The 14,388-nt window shown below is 45.9% G+C and overlaps 1 protein-coding gene across 5 annotated transcripts in view; it reads left to right on the top strand.

The window, feature by feature from the left end:
• Positions 1-14,388, top strand: part of LOC140398318 (transmembrane protein 107-like) — a 116,956-nt gene that overhangs the window by 47,961 nt on the left and 54,607 nt on the right. For all 5 annotated transcript variants that reach the window (XM_072486873.1, XM_072486872.1, XM_072486870.1 and 2 more), the window contains exon 3: positions 10,040-10,107. In XM_072486873.1, coding sequence (XP_072342974.1) covers positions 10,040-10,107 — 68 coding nt within the window. The remainder of the gene's footprint in view (positions 1-10,039; positions 10,108-14,388) is intronic.

Genomic DNA, 14,388 nt, shown 5'->3' with positions numbered 1-14,388 from the left:
ACAAAGAAATGTACAGCACAGGAACAGGCCCTTCGGCCCTCCAAGCCCGTGCCGACCATACTGCCCGACTAAACTACAATCTTCTACACTTCCTGGGTCCGTATCCTTCTATTCCCATCCTATTCATATATTTGTCAAGATGCCCCTTAAATGTCCCTATCGTCCCTGCTTCCACTACCTCCTCCGGTAGTGAGTTCCAGGCACCCACTACCCTCTGCGTAAAAAACTTGCCTCGTACATCTACTCTAAACCTTGTCCCTCTCACCTTAAACCTATGCCCCCTAGTAATTGACCCCTCTACCCTGGGGAAAAGCCTCTGACTATCCACTCTGTCTATGCCCCTCATAATTTTGTATACCTCTATCAGGTCGCCCCTCAACCTCCTTCGTTCCAGTGAGAACAAACCGAGTTTATTCAATCGCTCCTCATAGCTTATGCCCTCCATACCAGGCAACATTCTGGTAAATCTCTTCTGCACCCTCTCTAAAGCCTCCACATCCTTCTGGTAGTGTGGCGACCAGAATTGAACACTATACTCCAAGTGTGGCCTAACTAAGGTTCTATACAGCTGCAACATGACTTGCCAATTCTTATACTCAATGCCCCGGCCAATGAAGGCAAGCATGCCGTATGCCTTCTTGACTACCTTCTCCACCTGTGTTGCCTCTTTCAATGACCTGTGGACCTGTACTCCTAGATCTCTTTGACTTTCAATACTCTTGAGGGTTCTACCATTCACTGTATATTCCCTACCTGCATTAGCCCTTCCAAAATGCATTACCTCACATTTGTCCGGATTAAACTCCATCTGCCATCTCTCCGCCCAAGTCTCCAGACAATCTAAATCCTGCTGTATCCTCAGACAGTCCTCATCGCTATCCGCAATTCCACCAACCTTTGTGTCGTCTGCAAACTTACTAATCAGACCAGTTACATTTTCCTCCAAATCATTTATATATACTACAAAGAGCAAAGGTCCCAGCACTGATCCCTGTGGAACACCACTGGTCACAGCCCTCCAATTAGAAAAGCATCCCTCCATTGCTACCCTCTGCCTTCTATGGCCTAGCCAGTTCTGTATCCACCTTGCCAGCTCACCCCTGATCCCGTGTGACTTCACCTTTTGTACTAGTCTACCATGAGGGACCTTGTCAAAGGCCTTACTGAAGTCCATATAGACAACATCTACTGCCCTACCTGCATCAATCATCTTAGTGACCTCCTCGAAAAACTCTATCAAGTTAGTGAGACACGACCTCCCCTTCACAAAACCATGCTGCCTCTCACTAATACGTCCATTTGCTTCCAAATGGGAGTAGATCCTGTCTCGAAGAATTCTCTCCAGTAATTTCCCTACCACTGAAGTAAGGCTCACCGGCCTGTAGTTCCCGGGATTATCCTTGCTACCCTTCTTAAACAGAGGAACAACATTGGCTATTCTCCAGTCCTCCGGGACATCCCCTGAAGACAGCGAGGATCCAAAGATTTCTGTCAAGGCCTCAGCAATTTCCTCTCCAGCCTCCTTCAGTATTCTGGGGTAGATCCCATCAGGCCCTGGGGACTTATCTACCTTAATATTTTTTAAGACACCCAACACCTCGTCTTTTTGGATGACAATGTGACCCAGGCTATCTACACCCCCTTCTCCAGACTCAACATCTACCAATTCCTTCTCTTTGGTGAATACTGATGCAAAGTATTCATTTAGTACCTCGCCCATTTCCTCTGGCTCCACACATAGATTCCCTTGCCTATCCTTCAGTGGGCCAACCCTTTCCCTGGCTACCCTCTTGCTTTTTATGTACGTGTAAAAAGCCTTGGGATTTTCCTTAACCCTATTTGCCAATGACTTTTCATGACCCCTTCTAGCCCTCCTGACTCCTTGCTTAAGTTCCTTCCTACTTTCCTTATATGCCACACAGGCTTCGTCTGTTCCCAGCCTTTTAGCCCTGACAAATGCCTCCTTTTTCTTTTTGACGAGGCCTACAATATCTCTCGTCATCCAAGGTTCCCGAAAATTGCCGTATTTATCTTTCTTCCTCACAGGAACATGCCTGTCCTGTATTCCTTTCAACTGACACTTGAAAGCCTCCCACATGTCAGATGTTGATTTGCCCTCAAACATCCGCCCCCAATCTATGTTCTTCAGTTCCCGCCTAATATTGTTATAATTAGCCTTCCCCCAATTTAGCACATTCATCCTCGGACCACTCTTATCCTTGTCCACCAGTACTTTAAAACTTACTGAATTGTGGTCACTGTTACCGAAATGCTCCCCTACTGAAACATCTACCACCTGGCCGGGCTCATTCCCCAATACCAGGTCCAGTACTGCCCCTTCCCTAGTTGGACTGTTTACATATTGTTTTAAGAAGCCCTCCTGGATGCTCCTTACAAACTCCGCCCCGTCTAAGCTCCTGGCACTAAGTGAGTCCCAGTCAATATTGGGGAAGTTGAAGTCTCCCATCACCACAACCCTGTTGTTTTTACTCTTTTCCAAAATCTGTCTACCTATCTGCTCCTCTATCTCCCGCTGGCTGTTGGGAGGCCTGTAGTATACCCCCAACATTGTGACTGCACCCTTCTTATTCCTGATCTCTACCCATATAGCCTCACTGCCCTCTGAGGTGTCCTCTCGCAGTATAGCTGTGATATTCTCCCGAACAAGTAGCGCAACTCCGCCTCCCCTTTTACATCCCCCTCTATCCCGCCTGAAACATCTAAATCCTGGAACGTGTCGGATCGTGTCTTCAGGATCCTTAAGGGGGAGGGGGAGCAGCCAGAAGTCGTGGTGCACATTGGTACCAACGACATAGGTCGGAAAAGGGGTGTGGATGTAATAAACGAGTTTAGGGAGATAGGCTGGAAATTAAAAGACAGGACAGACAGAGTTGTCATCTCTGGTTTGTTGCCGGTGTAGCCACCTGGGTTGGCCACTTCCCGACTTTCAAATGGAGATCAGCTAAGAATGCAGCGAAATTCAGCCAAGCGCTGGAAAAACAAGCAGGTGCAAAGTTCCTGTATACCAGAACTTGCAGGAGCCCAGACAGCACTGAAACTAACAACCATCTACATATTAATGAGCGATCCCCGGGAACAATTGGAAACAGTTACGGTAAACTAGGCCAAGCCAGATTCCTCGGCACCAGCAGGAGCCAAGGCAAAGGAAGGCCAACGGACACTTAGGAACCGCCCAGCGATCAGGGAACAGCTCCAGTATTGGGGAAATAGATCCAAGTGATCAGAACTTAGTCCAATCACTTGGAACCAGGTACGGGGTCCGCCCCAAATAGCGCGGAGCCCCTGGGGACTATAAAATAGAGTCCCAAGTTCAATTCGTCCTTCTTGGCAGGGTCTCTCAGCAGCTCGAAACAACCCTTGACAGTGACCTGCCTAGTAGCTGCATCAACCAGGTAAGTCTCCAGTCAACGCACGCTACGAGATAGTGTTGCTCTTTTTAACCTTAGTCTATTTGCTCTGTTTACGTCACCTTTGCTCATGAGTCGCCAGGTATCTTTGATACCGCCACGTGGTTCAAGTTCAGGTTATGATTAATAATACAGCACAATGCTTAGTAAGGATTAAAACAACGGTCATTTATTATATACAACAAGCAATATTAATACCCTAATACTACTATTTATATAATAAACCTATCACTACTGGCCAATACTTAACTTAGGAAGAGCCCACCAGGTCAGGGAAACGAATGGCTTGTCCAATCAAATCTGGCCCGCGGGATTCAAAAGGCTGCTACAGGTCGGTGGCTAGGTGTCTCTACCGGGTAGCGATCACTGGATTCAAACTTAATATTGCCGGTGGCTGGTCTTGCGAAGGTCTCGAGCAGGCGAAGATGAGAGAGAGAGATCTGAACTTGGACCTTCACTTTTATAGGGCCCAGGGGCTTCCCGCCTCCCGGGGCGGCCCTTGACCCTGAGTCCCAAGTGATTGGATTCTGTCCCCAATCTCTGGGGTCGATGTGTCCAATGGTGAGGCGATTCCTCGATCGGGGGGTGGTCGCTCACCTGTCTTTGTTTCGGCCACTGCAGGCGCCGACAGGTCTGGCCCGGTATTCAATTGCTAATATGTTGCAATTGTTCCCGGGGATAGCCGAGTTAACTGTGGATGTCTGAATAGATGGGCTGCAAACAGTCCTGAATGCAACTGCAAATACCTGGGTTGATGGGCTGTTGATAGCCCTGAGTATCGATCTGGGCTACCTTCCCAGAGCCGAATATGCAAAACTATCTGCAGCTGCCTGCTTGTGTCTTCTTGGCTGCTTTTCCCAGCAGTCTTTCGGGTTAGCCGTTTTAAACTGGGTTTTGGCCAGATTAATCGGAACGCAGCCATTTTACGTGGCTACAATAGGCGCTCCGAGCTACCAGTCTATACCAGCTTTGAAGCCTGCAGACTCAGAATCGAACAAAAGGCCATTTGTTCCCCTGACCTGGTGGGCCAGTTCCAAAGCTAAGTATAGGCCTTTTAGTATTAGAGATAGTCTAGTAAGTAGAGTTTTATGCATGAGTAGTGATTGACTGTGTATAATAAATGTGTTTTGATTTGAATCTTACTAACTGGTGTATTGAGTTATTGATCAGCACTTGAACTTGAACCTCGTGGCGGTCTCATAAAGGTACCTGGCGACTCGAGAGCAAAGGTTATAGAAACAGAGCAAATTAAGTAAAGACACAACGAGCAACATTTAAGAACCAACCAAAAGTTAGCAACACCGGTGCCACATGATAGCGAGGCTAGCAATAGGGAGACAGTGCAGTTGAACATGTGGCTGTAGGAATGGTGTAGGAGGGAGGGCTTCAGGTATTTGGACAATTGGAGCGCATTCTGGGGAAGGTGGGACCTGTACAAGCAGGAAGGGTTGCATCTGAACCAGAGGGGCACCAATATCCTGGGAGGGAGGTTTCCTAGTACTCTTCGGGAGGGTTTAAACTAATTTGGCAGGGGAATGGGAACCGGATTTGTCGTCCAGCAACTAAGGTAGCCGATATTCAGGATGTCAAAGCGTGTAGTGAGGCAGTGGGGAAGGTAACACTGACAAAGGAGAGTACTTGCAGGCACAGAGATGGGTTGAAGTGTGTATACTTCAACGCAAGAAGCATCAGGAATAAGGTGGGTGAACGAAAGGCATGGAGCGGTACTTGGGACTACGATGTGGTGGCCATCACGGAAACCTGGATAAAAGAGGGGCAGAAATGATGGTTGGAGGTTCCTGGTTATAGATGTTTCAATAAGATTCGGGAGGGTGGTAAAGGAGGTGGGAGGGTGGCATTGTTAATTAGAGATAGTATAACAGCTGCAGAAAGGCAGTTCGAGGAGGATCAGCCTACTGAGGTAGTATGGGTTGAAGTCAGAAATAGGAAAGGAACAGTCACCTTGTTGGGAGTTTTCTATAGGCCCCCCAATAGCAGCAGAGATGTGGAGGAACAGATTGGGAAACAGGTTTTGGAAAGGTGCAGAAGTCACAGGGTAGTAGTCATGGGTGACTTCAACTTCCCAAATATTGAGTGGAAACTCTTTAGATCAAATAGTTTGGATGGGGTGGTGTTTGTGCAGTGTGTCCAGGAAGCTTTTCTAACACAGTATGTAGATTGTCCGACCAGAGGGGAGGCCATATTGGATTTGGTACTTGGTAATGAACCAGGGCAAGTGATAGATTTGTTAGTGGGGGAGCATTTGGGAGATAGTGACCACAATTCTGTGACTTTCACTTTAGTAATGGAGAGGGATAAGTGCGTGCAACAGGGCAAGGTTTACAATTGGGGGAAGGGTAAATACGATGCTGTCAGACAAGAACTGAAGTGCATAAGTTGGGAACATAGGCTGTCAGGGAAGGACACAATTGAAATGTGGAACATGTTCAAGGTACAGATACTACGTGTCCTTGATATGTATGTCCCTGTCAGGCAGGGAAGAGATGGTCGAGTGAGGGAACCATGATTGACAAGAGAGGTTGAATGTCTTGGTAAGAGGAAGAAGGAAACTTATGTAAGGCTGTGGAAACAAGGTTCAGACAGGCGCTGGAGGGATATAAGCTAGCCAGGAGGGAACTGAAGAAAGGGATTAGGAGAGCGAAGAGAGGGCATGAAAAATCTTTGGCAGGTAGGATCAAGGAAAACCCCAAGGCCTTTTACACATATGTGAGAAATATGAGAATGACGAAAGCGAGGGTAGGTCCGATCAAGGACAGCAGCTGGAGATTGTATGTTGAGTCTGAAGAGATAGGAGAGGTCTTGAACGATACTTTTCTTCAGTATTTATGAATGAGAGGGGCCATATTGTTGGAGAGGACAGTGTGAAACAGACCGGTAAGCTCGAGGAGATACTTGTTAGGAAGGAAGATGTGTTGGGCATTTTGAAAAACTTGAGGATAGACAAGCCCCCGTGCCTGACGGGATATATCCAAGGATTCTATGGGAAGCAAGAGATCAAATTGCAGAGCAATTGGCTATGATCTTTTCGTCCTCACTGTCAACAAGTGTGGTACCAGGGGATTGGAGAATGAAGAATATCGTGCCCCTGTTCAATTACAGGCCAGTTAGTCTTACTTTGGTGGCAGGCAAAGTAATGGAAAGGGTACTGAGGGATAGGATTTCTGAGCATCTGGAAAGACACTGCTTGATAGAGATAGTCAGCACGGATTTGTGAGGGATAGGTCTTGCCTCACAATTCTTATTGAATTCTTTGAGGAGGTGATCAAGAGCATGGATGTAGGGTACATGGATTTTAGTAAGGCATTTGATAACGTTCCCCATGGTAGGCTTATGCAGAAAGTAAGGAGGCATGGGATAGTGGGAAATTGACCAGTTGGATAACGAACTGGCCAACCGATAGAAGTCAGAGAGTGGTGGTGGATGGCAAATATTCAGTCTGGAGCCCAGTTACTAGTGGCGTACCGCAGGGATCAGTTCTGGGTCCTCTGCTGTTTGTGATTTTCATTAATGACTTGGATGAGGGAGTTGAAGGGTGGGTCAGTAAATTTGCAGACAATATGAAGATTGGTGGAGGTGTGGATAGTGAGGAGGGCTGTTGTCAGCTGCAAAGAGACATAGATAGGATGCAGAGCTGGGCTAAGAAGTGGCAGATGGAGTTTAATCCTGAAAAGTGTGAGGTTGTCCATTTTGGAAGGACAAATAATGCGGAATACAGGGTTAACGGTAGGGTTCTTGGCAATGTGGAGGAGCAGAGAGATCTTGGGGTCTATGTTCATAGATCTTTGAAAGTTGCCACTCGAGTGGAGAGAGCTGTGAAGAAGGCCTATGGTGTGATAGCGTTCATTAGCAGAGGGATTGAATTTCAGAGCCGTGAGGTGAAGATGCAGCTGTACAAAACCTTGGTAAGGCCACATTTGGAGTACTGTGTGCAGTTCTGGTCGCTTCATTTTAGGAAGGATGTGGAAGCTTTGGAAAAGGTGCAAAGGAGAGTTACCAGGATGTGGCCTGGAATGGAGAGTAGGTCTTATGAGGAAAGTTTGAGGGTGCTCGGCCTATTCTCATTAGAACGGAGAAGGATGAGGGGTGACATGATAGAGGCTTATAAGATGATCAGGAGAATAGATGGAGTAGACAGTCAGAGACCTTTTCCCCCGGGTAGAACAAACCATTACAAGGGGACATCAATTTAAGGTGAATGGTGGAAGATATAGGGGGGATGTCAGGCGTAGGTTCTTTACCCAGAGAGTAGTGGGGGCATGGAATGCACTGCCTGTGGAAGTAGTTCAGTTGGAAACATTAGGGACCTTCAAGCAGCTATTGGATAGGTACATGGATTACGGTAGAATGATGGGGTGTAGATTAATTTGTTATTAATCTAGGACAAAAGTTCGGCACAACATCATGGGCCAAAGGGCCTGTTCTGTGCTGTACTTTCTATGTTCTATGTTGTTTATGTTACTGTCATAAAAATGTTCAAAAAGCTCAATAAAATATTATTTTTTTAAAAACAATGTTTATTTTATTAACATTTTATAAACATCCAGTAAACAGTTTATCAACTACCAATCCTGACCACCCACATAAAGATACAGTACACTATAGATAACCCTTGATAACTTTCCAACAACATCCACAAGTTAAACCCTTTTTAAATAAAGACAGCGGGTTTACATTATCTCGGGAAACAGGTAATACTTTGAAATCATCAAGTGATCTTTAGATTGCAGCGAGAGATCATAACATCTTCTTGCTGTGAATGCAGCTCTTCAACTCTCAAAACCAAAAGACACACTGCAGCTATTTGATAATCACCCATTTCTTAAAAGTACATCCACCTGACAAAAGCCTCCACATCCTCTGGCAGTGTGGCGACCAGAATTGTGCGCAATATTCCAAGTGCGGCCTTACCAAGGATCTATACAACTGTAGCATGACTTGCCAGTTTTTATACTCGATGCCCCGTCCAATGAAGGCAAACATTCCATTTGCTTTCTTGACTACCTTGTCCACTTCTGTTGCCGCCTTCAAAGATCTGTGGACCTGCACGCCCAGATTTCTCTGATTTTCTATATTCCTAAGAGTTTTTGCCATTTACGGTATATTTTCCCTCTATGCTAGACCTACCAAAATGCATTACCTCAGATTTGTCCGGATTAAACTCAATTTGCCATTTTTTAGCCCAAGTCTCCAACCTATCTATGTCCTGCTGTATCCTCTGACAATCCTCAACATATCTGCCACTCTACCAATCTTGGTGTCATCCGTGAACTTACTAATTAGACCAACTACATTTTCCTTCAAATCGTTTATGTACACCACAAACAACAGAGGCCCACACACAGATCCCTGTGGAACACCACTAGTCACAACCTTCCATTCAGAAAAACACCCTTCTACTGCTACCCTTTGCCTTCTGTGACCGAGCCAGTTCTGTATCCATCTTACCACCTCACCTCTGATCCTATGTGACTTCACCTTTTGTACCAGTCTGTCATGAGGCACCTTGTCAAAGGCTTTGCTGAAGTCCATGTAAACAACATCCAACGCCCACCCCATATCAATCATCTTTGTCACCTCCTCAACAAACTCGATCAAGTTAATGAGGCATGTCCTCCACTTCACAAAACCATGCTGCCTATCACGTATGAGTCCATTTGTTTCCAAATGGGTATAAATCCTGTCCCTGAGAATTCTCTCCAATAATTTGCCGACTACCAACGTGAAGCTCACCGGCCTACAGGTTCCAGGATTATCCCTGTTACCTTTCTTAAATAGCGGTATCACATTAACTATTTATTTGACTATAAAGGGAAATTCTTTCTGCTAATGGTTGACTATTATTCCCGATGGATAGAGGTGCAAACCTTCATCACATCACATCACCTATTATCTCCTTGATGAAAACGTCTCTATAAATTCCATTCCAGATGTAGTCATCTCCAGTCTGCCAATGAATGCTTTCAATCCTTTGCAAAGTTGTATGGATTTGTACACCTCCAAACACCCTGGACTAATTGAGAAGCTGAGTGAGCAGTATGTACTGTCAAAGATTTCTGAAAGAAGAATGACAATTCTGGGCTTGCTCTGCTTTGCTATCGCATTAACTATTCTCTGGTCCTGTGGGATCTCACCTGTAGCCAATGACGATACAAAGATGTCAGTCAAGGCCCCAGCAATTTCCTCCCTTGCTTCCCTCAGTATTCTGGGGTAAATCCCATCCATCCCAGGAGACTTATCTACATTAATATCTTTTAAAAGACCCAATACCTCCTTTTCGATGTTAATATGATCCACACTGTCCGCAAACCCTACTCCAGAATCATCTTCCACAAAGTCCCTTTCTTTGGTGACCATACGTAGAAAGCAGGTGGGCTTAAAGATGCATGCATAAATTTGTATTGCACATATGATCCATTTATGTATTCCAATTTTTTGTACTGTGTTTCAGAGTCATAGAGGTTTATAGCACAGAAAAGGCCAATCACACCTACGCCGGTCAAAAACAACCACCTAAGTATTCTATCCTAATTGTTTTGCTGGATAATATAAGATGAATTTATTCTCAGAAGTTTATCCCTTTTCTGTTGCAGAAGAGCAATGTCCTGGCCTGTCTTCCTCCCAGCTACACCCCTCACCAGTATCAAAGCCGTGACACAGAGTAAGTAATATATCACTGAAGGGGGTTATCATAATGGCATTATGCACATTTTCAACGCAGCTATTGAGTACTTTGATCCCAGAAGTTCCAAGATGTATTCTACACCTCCATACTATTTTACAAATATTATGCAAAAGTCTGTTCTCTTAAAGGGAAACTCTCTTTGGTGGTTTAACCAGTGCCCCCGAATGAGTGCAGAACTCCTTCAGATGTAGATAAGAATCCTGTTGCTCTGAGGTTACTTTGAGAAAGCTTTCGCTGTTGGTGTCCTTCATTTCTGATGTAGCAGGCGTGGCACTCCTCAGGTTCAGGAAACTCTATCCATGCTTTTCCATCCATTGAGATTAGGGAAGATTTGTTTCATCGAATGATGCCTGATTATATCCTGACATGGAGCAATACCTGCATGATTCTGGTCTGTAACCCATACCCTCTCACCTGTAGTATGAAAGATTGAACAGTTTAGGCCTATACTCTCTAGAGTTTAGACGAATGAAGGGAGATCAAATTGAGATATACAAGATGATAAAAGGATGGATAAAGTGGACGTGGAGCAGATGCTTCTTCTTATGGGACTTTCAAGGATGAGAGGTAGCAAATTTAAAATAAGAGTTGAGGAGAAACTACTTCTCCCAAAGCGTAGTGAATCTGTGGAATTCACTACCCCAGAGTGCGGTGGATGCTGGGACAGTGGGCAACTTTAAGGAGGAGTTAGACAGATTTTTAATTGGTAATGGGTTGAAAGGTTATGGAGGACAGGCAGAGCGGTGGAGTTGGCCAGGATGAGATCAACCATGATCGAATGGTGGAACAGACTCGATGGGCCAAATGGCCTAATTCTGTTCCTATATATGATGAATTTATAATAATAATAATAATCGCTTATTGTCACAAGTAGGATTCAATGAAGTTACTGTGAAAAGCCCCTAGTCGCCACATTCCGGCACCTGTTCGGGGACGCCGGTACGGGAATTGAACCCGCGCTGCTGGCATTGTTCTGCATTACAAGCCAGCTGTTTAGCCCACTGTGCTGAACCAGCCCCTGAACTTATGAACCTCTATTCAGAATCGGAAGATATTGAGCTCTTATGTTTCTGGTTGAAAGTATGAACTCGCTCGGTAGAGCTTCTATCTATCTCGATCATGGTCTTCCACCATGACATTCTGTATGAAGGTGTGGGGCAGGAAGGGAAATTGAGTCTTTAGATACCGGGCAAATCCCCAATGTAATGGCGTTGAACGATAACGAAGCAGAGCAAGTCCAGAGTTGTCATTCTTCTTTCAGAGGTCTTTGACTGTACATACTGCTCATTCAGCTTCTCAATTAGTCCAGGGTGTTTGGAGGTGTACAAATCCATACGACTTTGCAAAGGATTGAAAGCATTCATTGGCAGACTGGAGATGACTACATCTGGAATGGAATTTATAGAGACGTTTTCATCAAGGGGATAATAGGGGATGTGATGTAGGTTTGCACCTCTATCCATCGGGAATAATAGTCAACCATTAACAGAAAGAATTTCCCTTTATAGTCAAATAAATCCATGCCAAGGTGCTCCCAAGGCCTTGATGAGATGGAAGAGTGGCACTTTCTGCTCCTGCGGTGCAGGTGACAGAGTTAGAAACCATCTGTTCAATTGAGTGTGAAATCCTTGGCCACTATACAGACTGATGTGCCCTGTGTCAAAGCTTGGTTATGCCAATTTGTTCTTTGGGGAATCTTCTTTAGATGGTGACACGGTAGCACGGTGGTTAGCACTGCTATCTCACAGTGCCGCGGACCCGGGTTCAATTCCAGCCAAGGGCGATTATGTGAAGCTTGCACGTTCTCTCCGTGACGGTGTGGGTTTCCTCCGGGTGCTCCGGTTTCCTCCCACGAGTCCTGGAAAGACGTGCTGTTGGTAATTTGGACATTCTGAATTCTCCCTCGTTGTACCTGAACAGGCGCTGGAGTGTGGTGACGAGGGGATTTTCACAGTAACTTCATTGCAGTATTAATGTAAGCCTACTTGTGACAATAAAGATTATTATAAAAATTGCAGTGTTAATGTAAGCCTACTTATAACAACAATAAAAATTATTATTGTTATTGTGATACCACCACACTTGTACACAAGGGGATCGTCCACAAGTGCCACTATTCATAATATTGCTTGAAGACAGGATTGCTTGCGTTGTACTATGGCCACCTGGCAGAGAGTACTTGTGAATCTGGGCATATTCTTCATCCTGTGTTTGAGTCATATGTAATTCACACAACTTCTGGGCTGTTGTTAGAAGTTTATGGGAATGTGGTGAGGAACTGGGCCTAGATGGGGTGTTCTTTCACAGAGGGTCGGTGCAGACACAACGGAGCGAATGGCCTCCTGTACTGCAGCAATTATATGAGCTGCTTTCAAAGAACAAAGAAAAGCACAGGACAGATCAGGCCCTTCGACCCTCCAAGCATGATACCCTAACTAAAAAAACACCTTCTGCCCTTACTCGGTCCGTATCCCCCTATTCCTCCCTAATCATGTACCCAGCCAGATGGCCCTTAAATGTTGCTAATGTGCCTGCTTCCACCACATCCTCTGGCAGAGCATTCTAGGCACCCACCACTCTCTGCCTGAAAAACCTATCCCGCACATCTCTCTTAAACTTTCCCCCCTCTCACCTTGAATTACAAGGAATTGACACTTCCACCCCTGGAAAGGCCTCTGACGATCCATCCTGTCTATGCCTCTCATAATTTTGTATAATCTTGTAGAGAGGTTGAGTAGACTGGGACTGTACTCGTTGGAATTTAGAAGGATGAGGGGGGAGCTGATAGAAACATATAAAATTATGAAGGGAATAGATAGGATAGATGCGGGCAGGTTGTTTCCACTGGCGGGTGAAAGCAGAACTACGGGGCATAGCCTCAAAATAAGGGGAAGTAAATTTAGGACTGTGTTTAGGAGGAACTTCTTCACCCAAAAGGTTGTGAATCTATGGAATTCCTTGCCCAGTGAAGCAATAGAGGCTCCTTCATTAAATGTTTTTACGATAAAGATAGATAGTTTTTTGAAGAATAAAGGGATTAAGGGTTATGGTGTTCGGGCCGAAAAGTAGAGCCGAGTCCACAAAAGATCAGCCATGATCTCATTGAATGGTGGAGCAGGCTCGAGGGGCCAGATGGCCTACTCCTGCTCCTAGTTCTTATGTTCTTATGGTTAGTGTCCCCCCCCCCCTTTCTGTCTCCGCCTCTTAAAAGTAGCGTTAAGTATGGCTGGTGTGAACTTATGGTTACTGCAGATGGTGGATATTTCGGACAAGCCAAAGTGCTGCCTCATCTGGTTCCAGGTTCTGAGCGTGGTTACCACCACTAGGCGTGTTGAGTGTTTTTTTGACTGGGATGGGAGCACTACCGTGGTGAGGGCCCAGAGGGGTGTTCCTGTAGAGGAGGTCTCGTCCCGTCCATTCTCACCCATTCTGTGTCTGGTTCTTTCACCCATCGCCTCACGCTTACCGACGTGGCTGCCCAAAGGTAGTACTGTAGGTTGGGGATGGCAGGCCTCCCCCCCCCCCCCCCCGTTGAACTTTTTGGGGGATCCTTGGGTTCTTTCTCTCTCTCTCTCTCTCTCTCTCTCTTTCCCCCCCCAAAAGCCCCCACCCTCACCCCAAACACACACAAACACCATAATCATCTTGAAAAACATCTTGGGGATGTAGGTCGGTGTGGACCTGAACAGGAACAGCAACCTGGGCTGAACGCTCATCTTGATCCTCGCCATTGTACCCTCCCCGCCATGGGGAGCAGAAGTGAATCCCATCTCTGTAGGTCTTTTTACATTTCCTCCGCCAGACTGGTCAGGTTCCACTAGTGGATCTGTGCCCAGTCATGGGAAATCTGGATCCCCAGATTGCAGAATTATTTTTGAGCTAGTTTGAATGCCAGTTCTGCCCCTCTCCCCCACCAGCTCTGCCTCTTTTCCTCTCAGGTTCACAGGGAATACTTCACTCTTGCTCAGGTTGAGTTTGTAGCCCAAGAAAGCTCCATACTCTCTCAGGAGCCTCATGATCCCTTCCATGCCACTTTGCGAATCCGAAATGTAGAGGAGTAGGTCATCCGCACAGAGCGAGACTGTGCTGTCTGTCTCCTCTTCGGATTCCCTTCCTGCTTCTTGCCGCTCTGAGGGCAATTGCCAGCGTTTCGATTGCCATGACAAATAAGAGCGGGGACAGCAGGCATCCGTGCCTTGTGCCTCTGTATAGCTGGAAGTATTCAGAGCTGGTCCTTATGCTCGCCTTGGGGGCATT

Source organism: Scyliorhinus torazame, chromosome 21 (genome assembly GCF_047496885.1).
Source record: "Scyliorhinus torazame isolate Kashiwa2021f chromosome 21, sScyTor2.1, whole genome shotgun sequence".
Lineage (NCBI taxonomy): Eukaryota > Metazoa > Chordata > Chondrichthyes > Carcharhiniformes > Scyliorhinidae > Scyliorhinus > Scyliorhinus torazame.
Note: the sequence above shows the minus strand (reverse complement) of the source record. Positions and strands in the feature narration are given on the sequence as shown.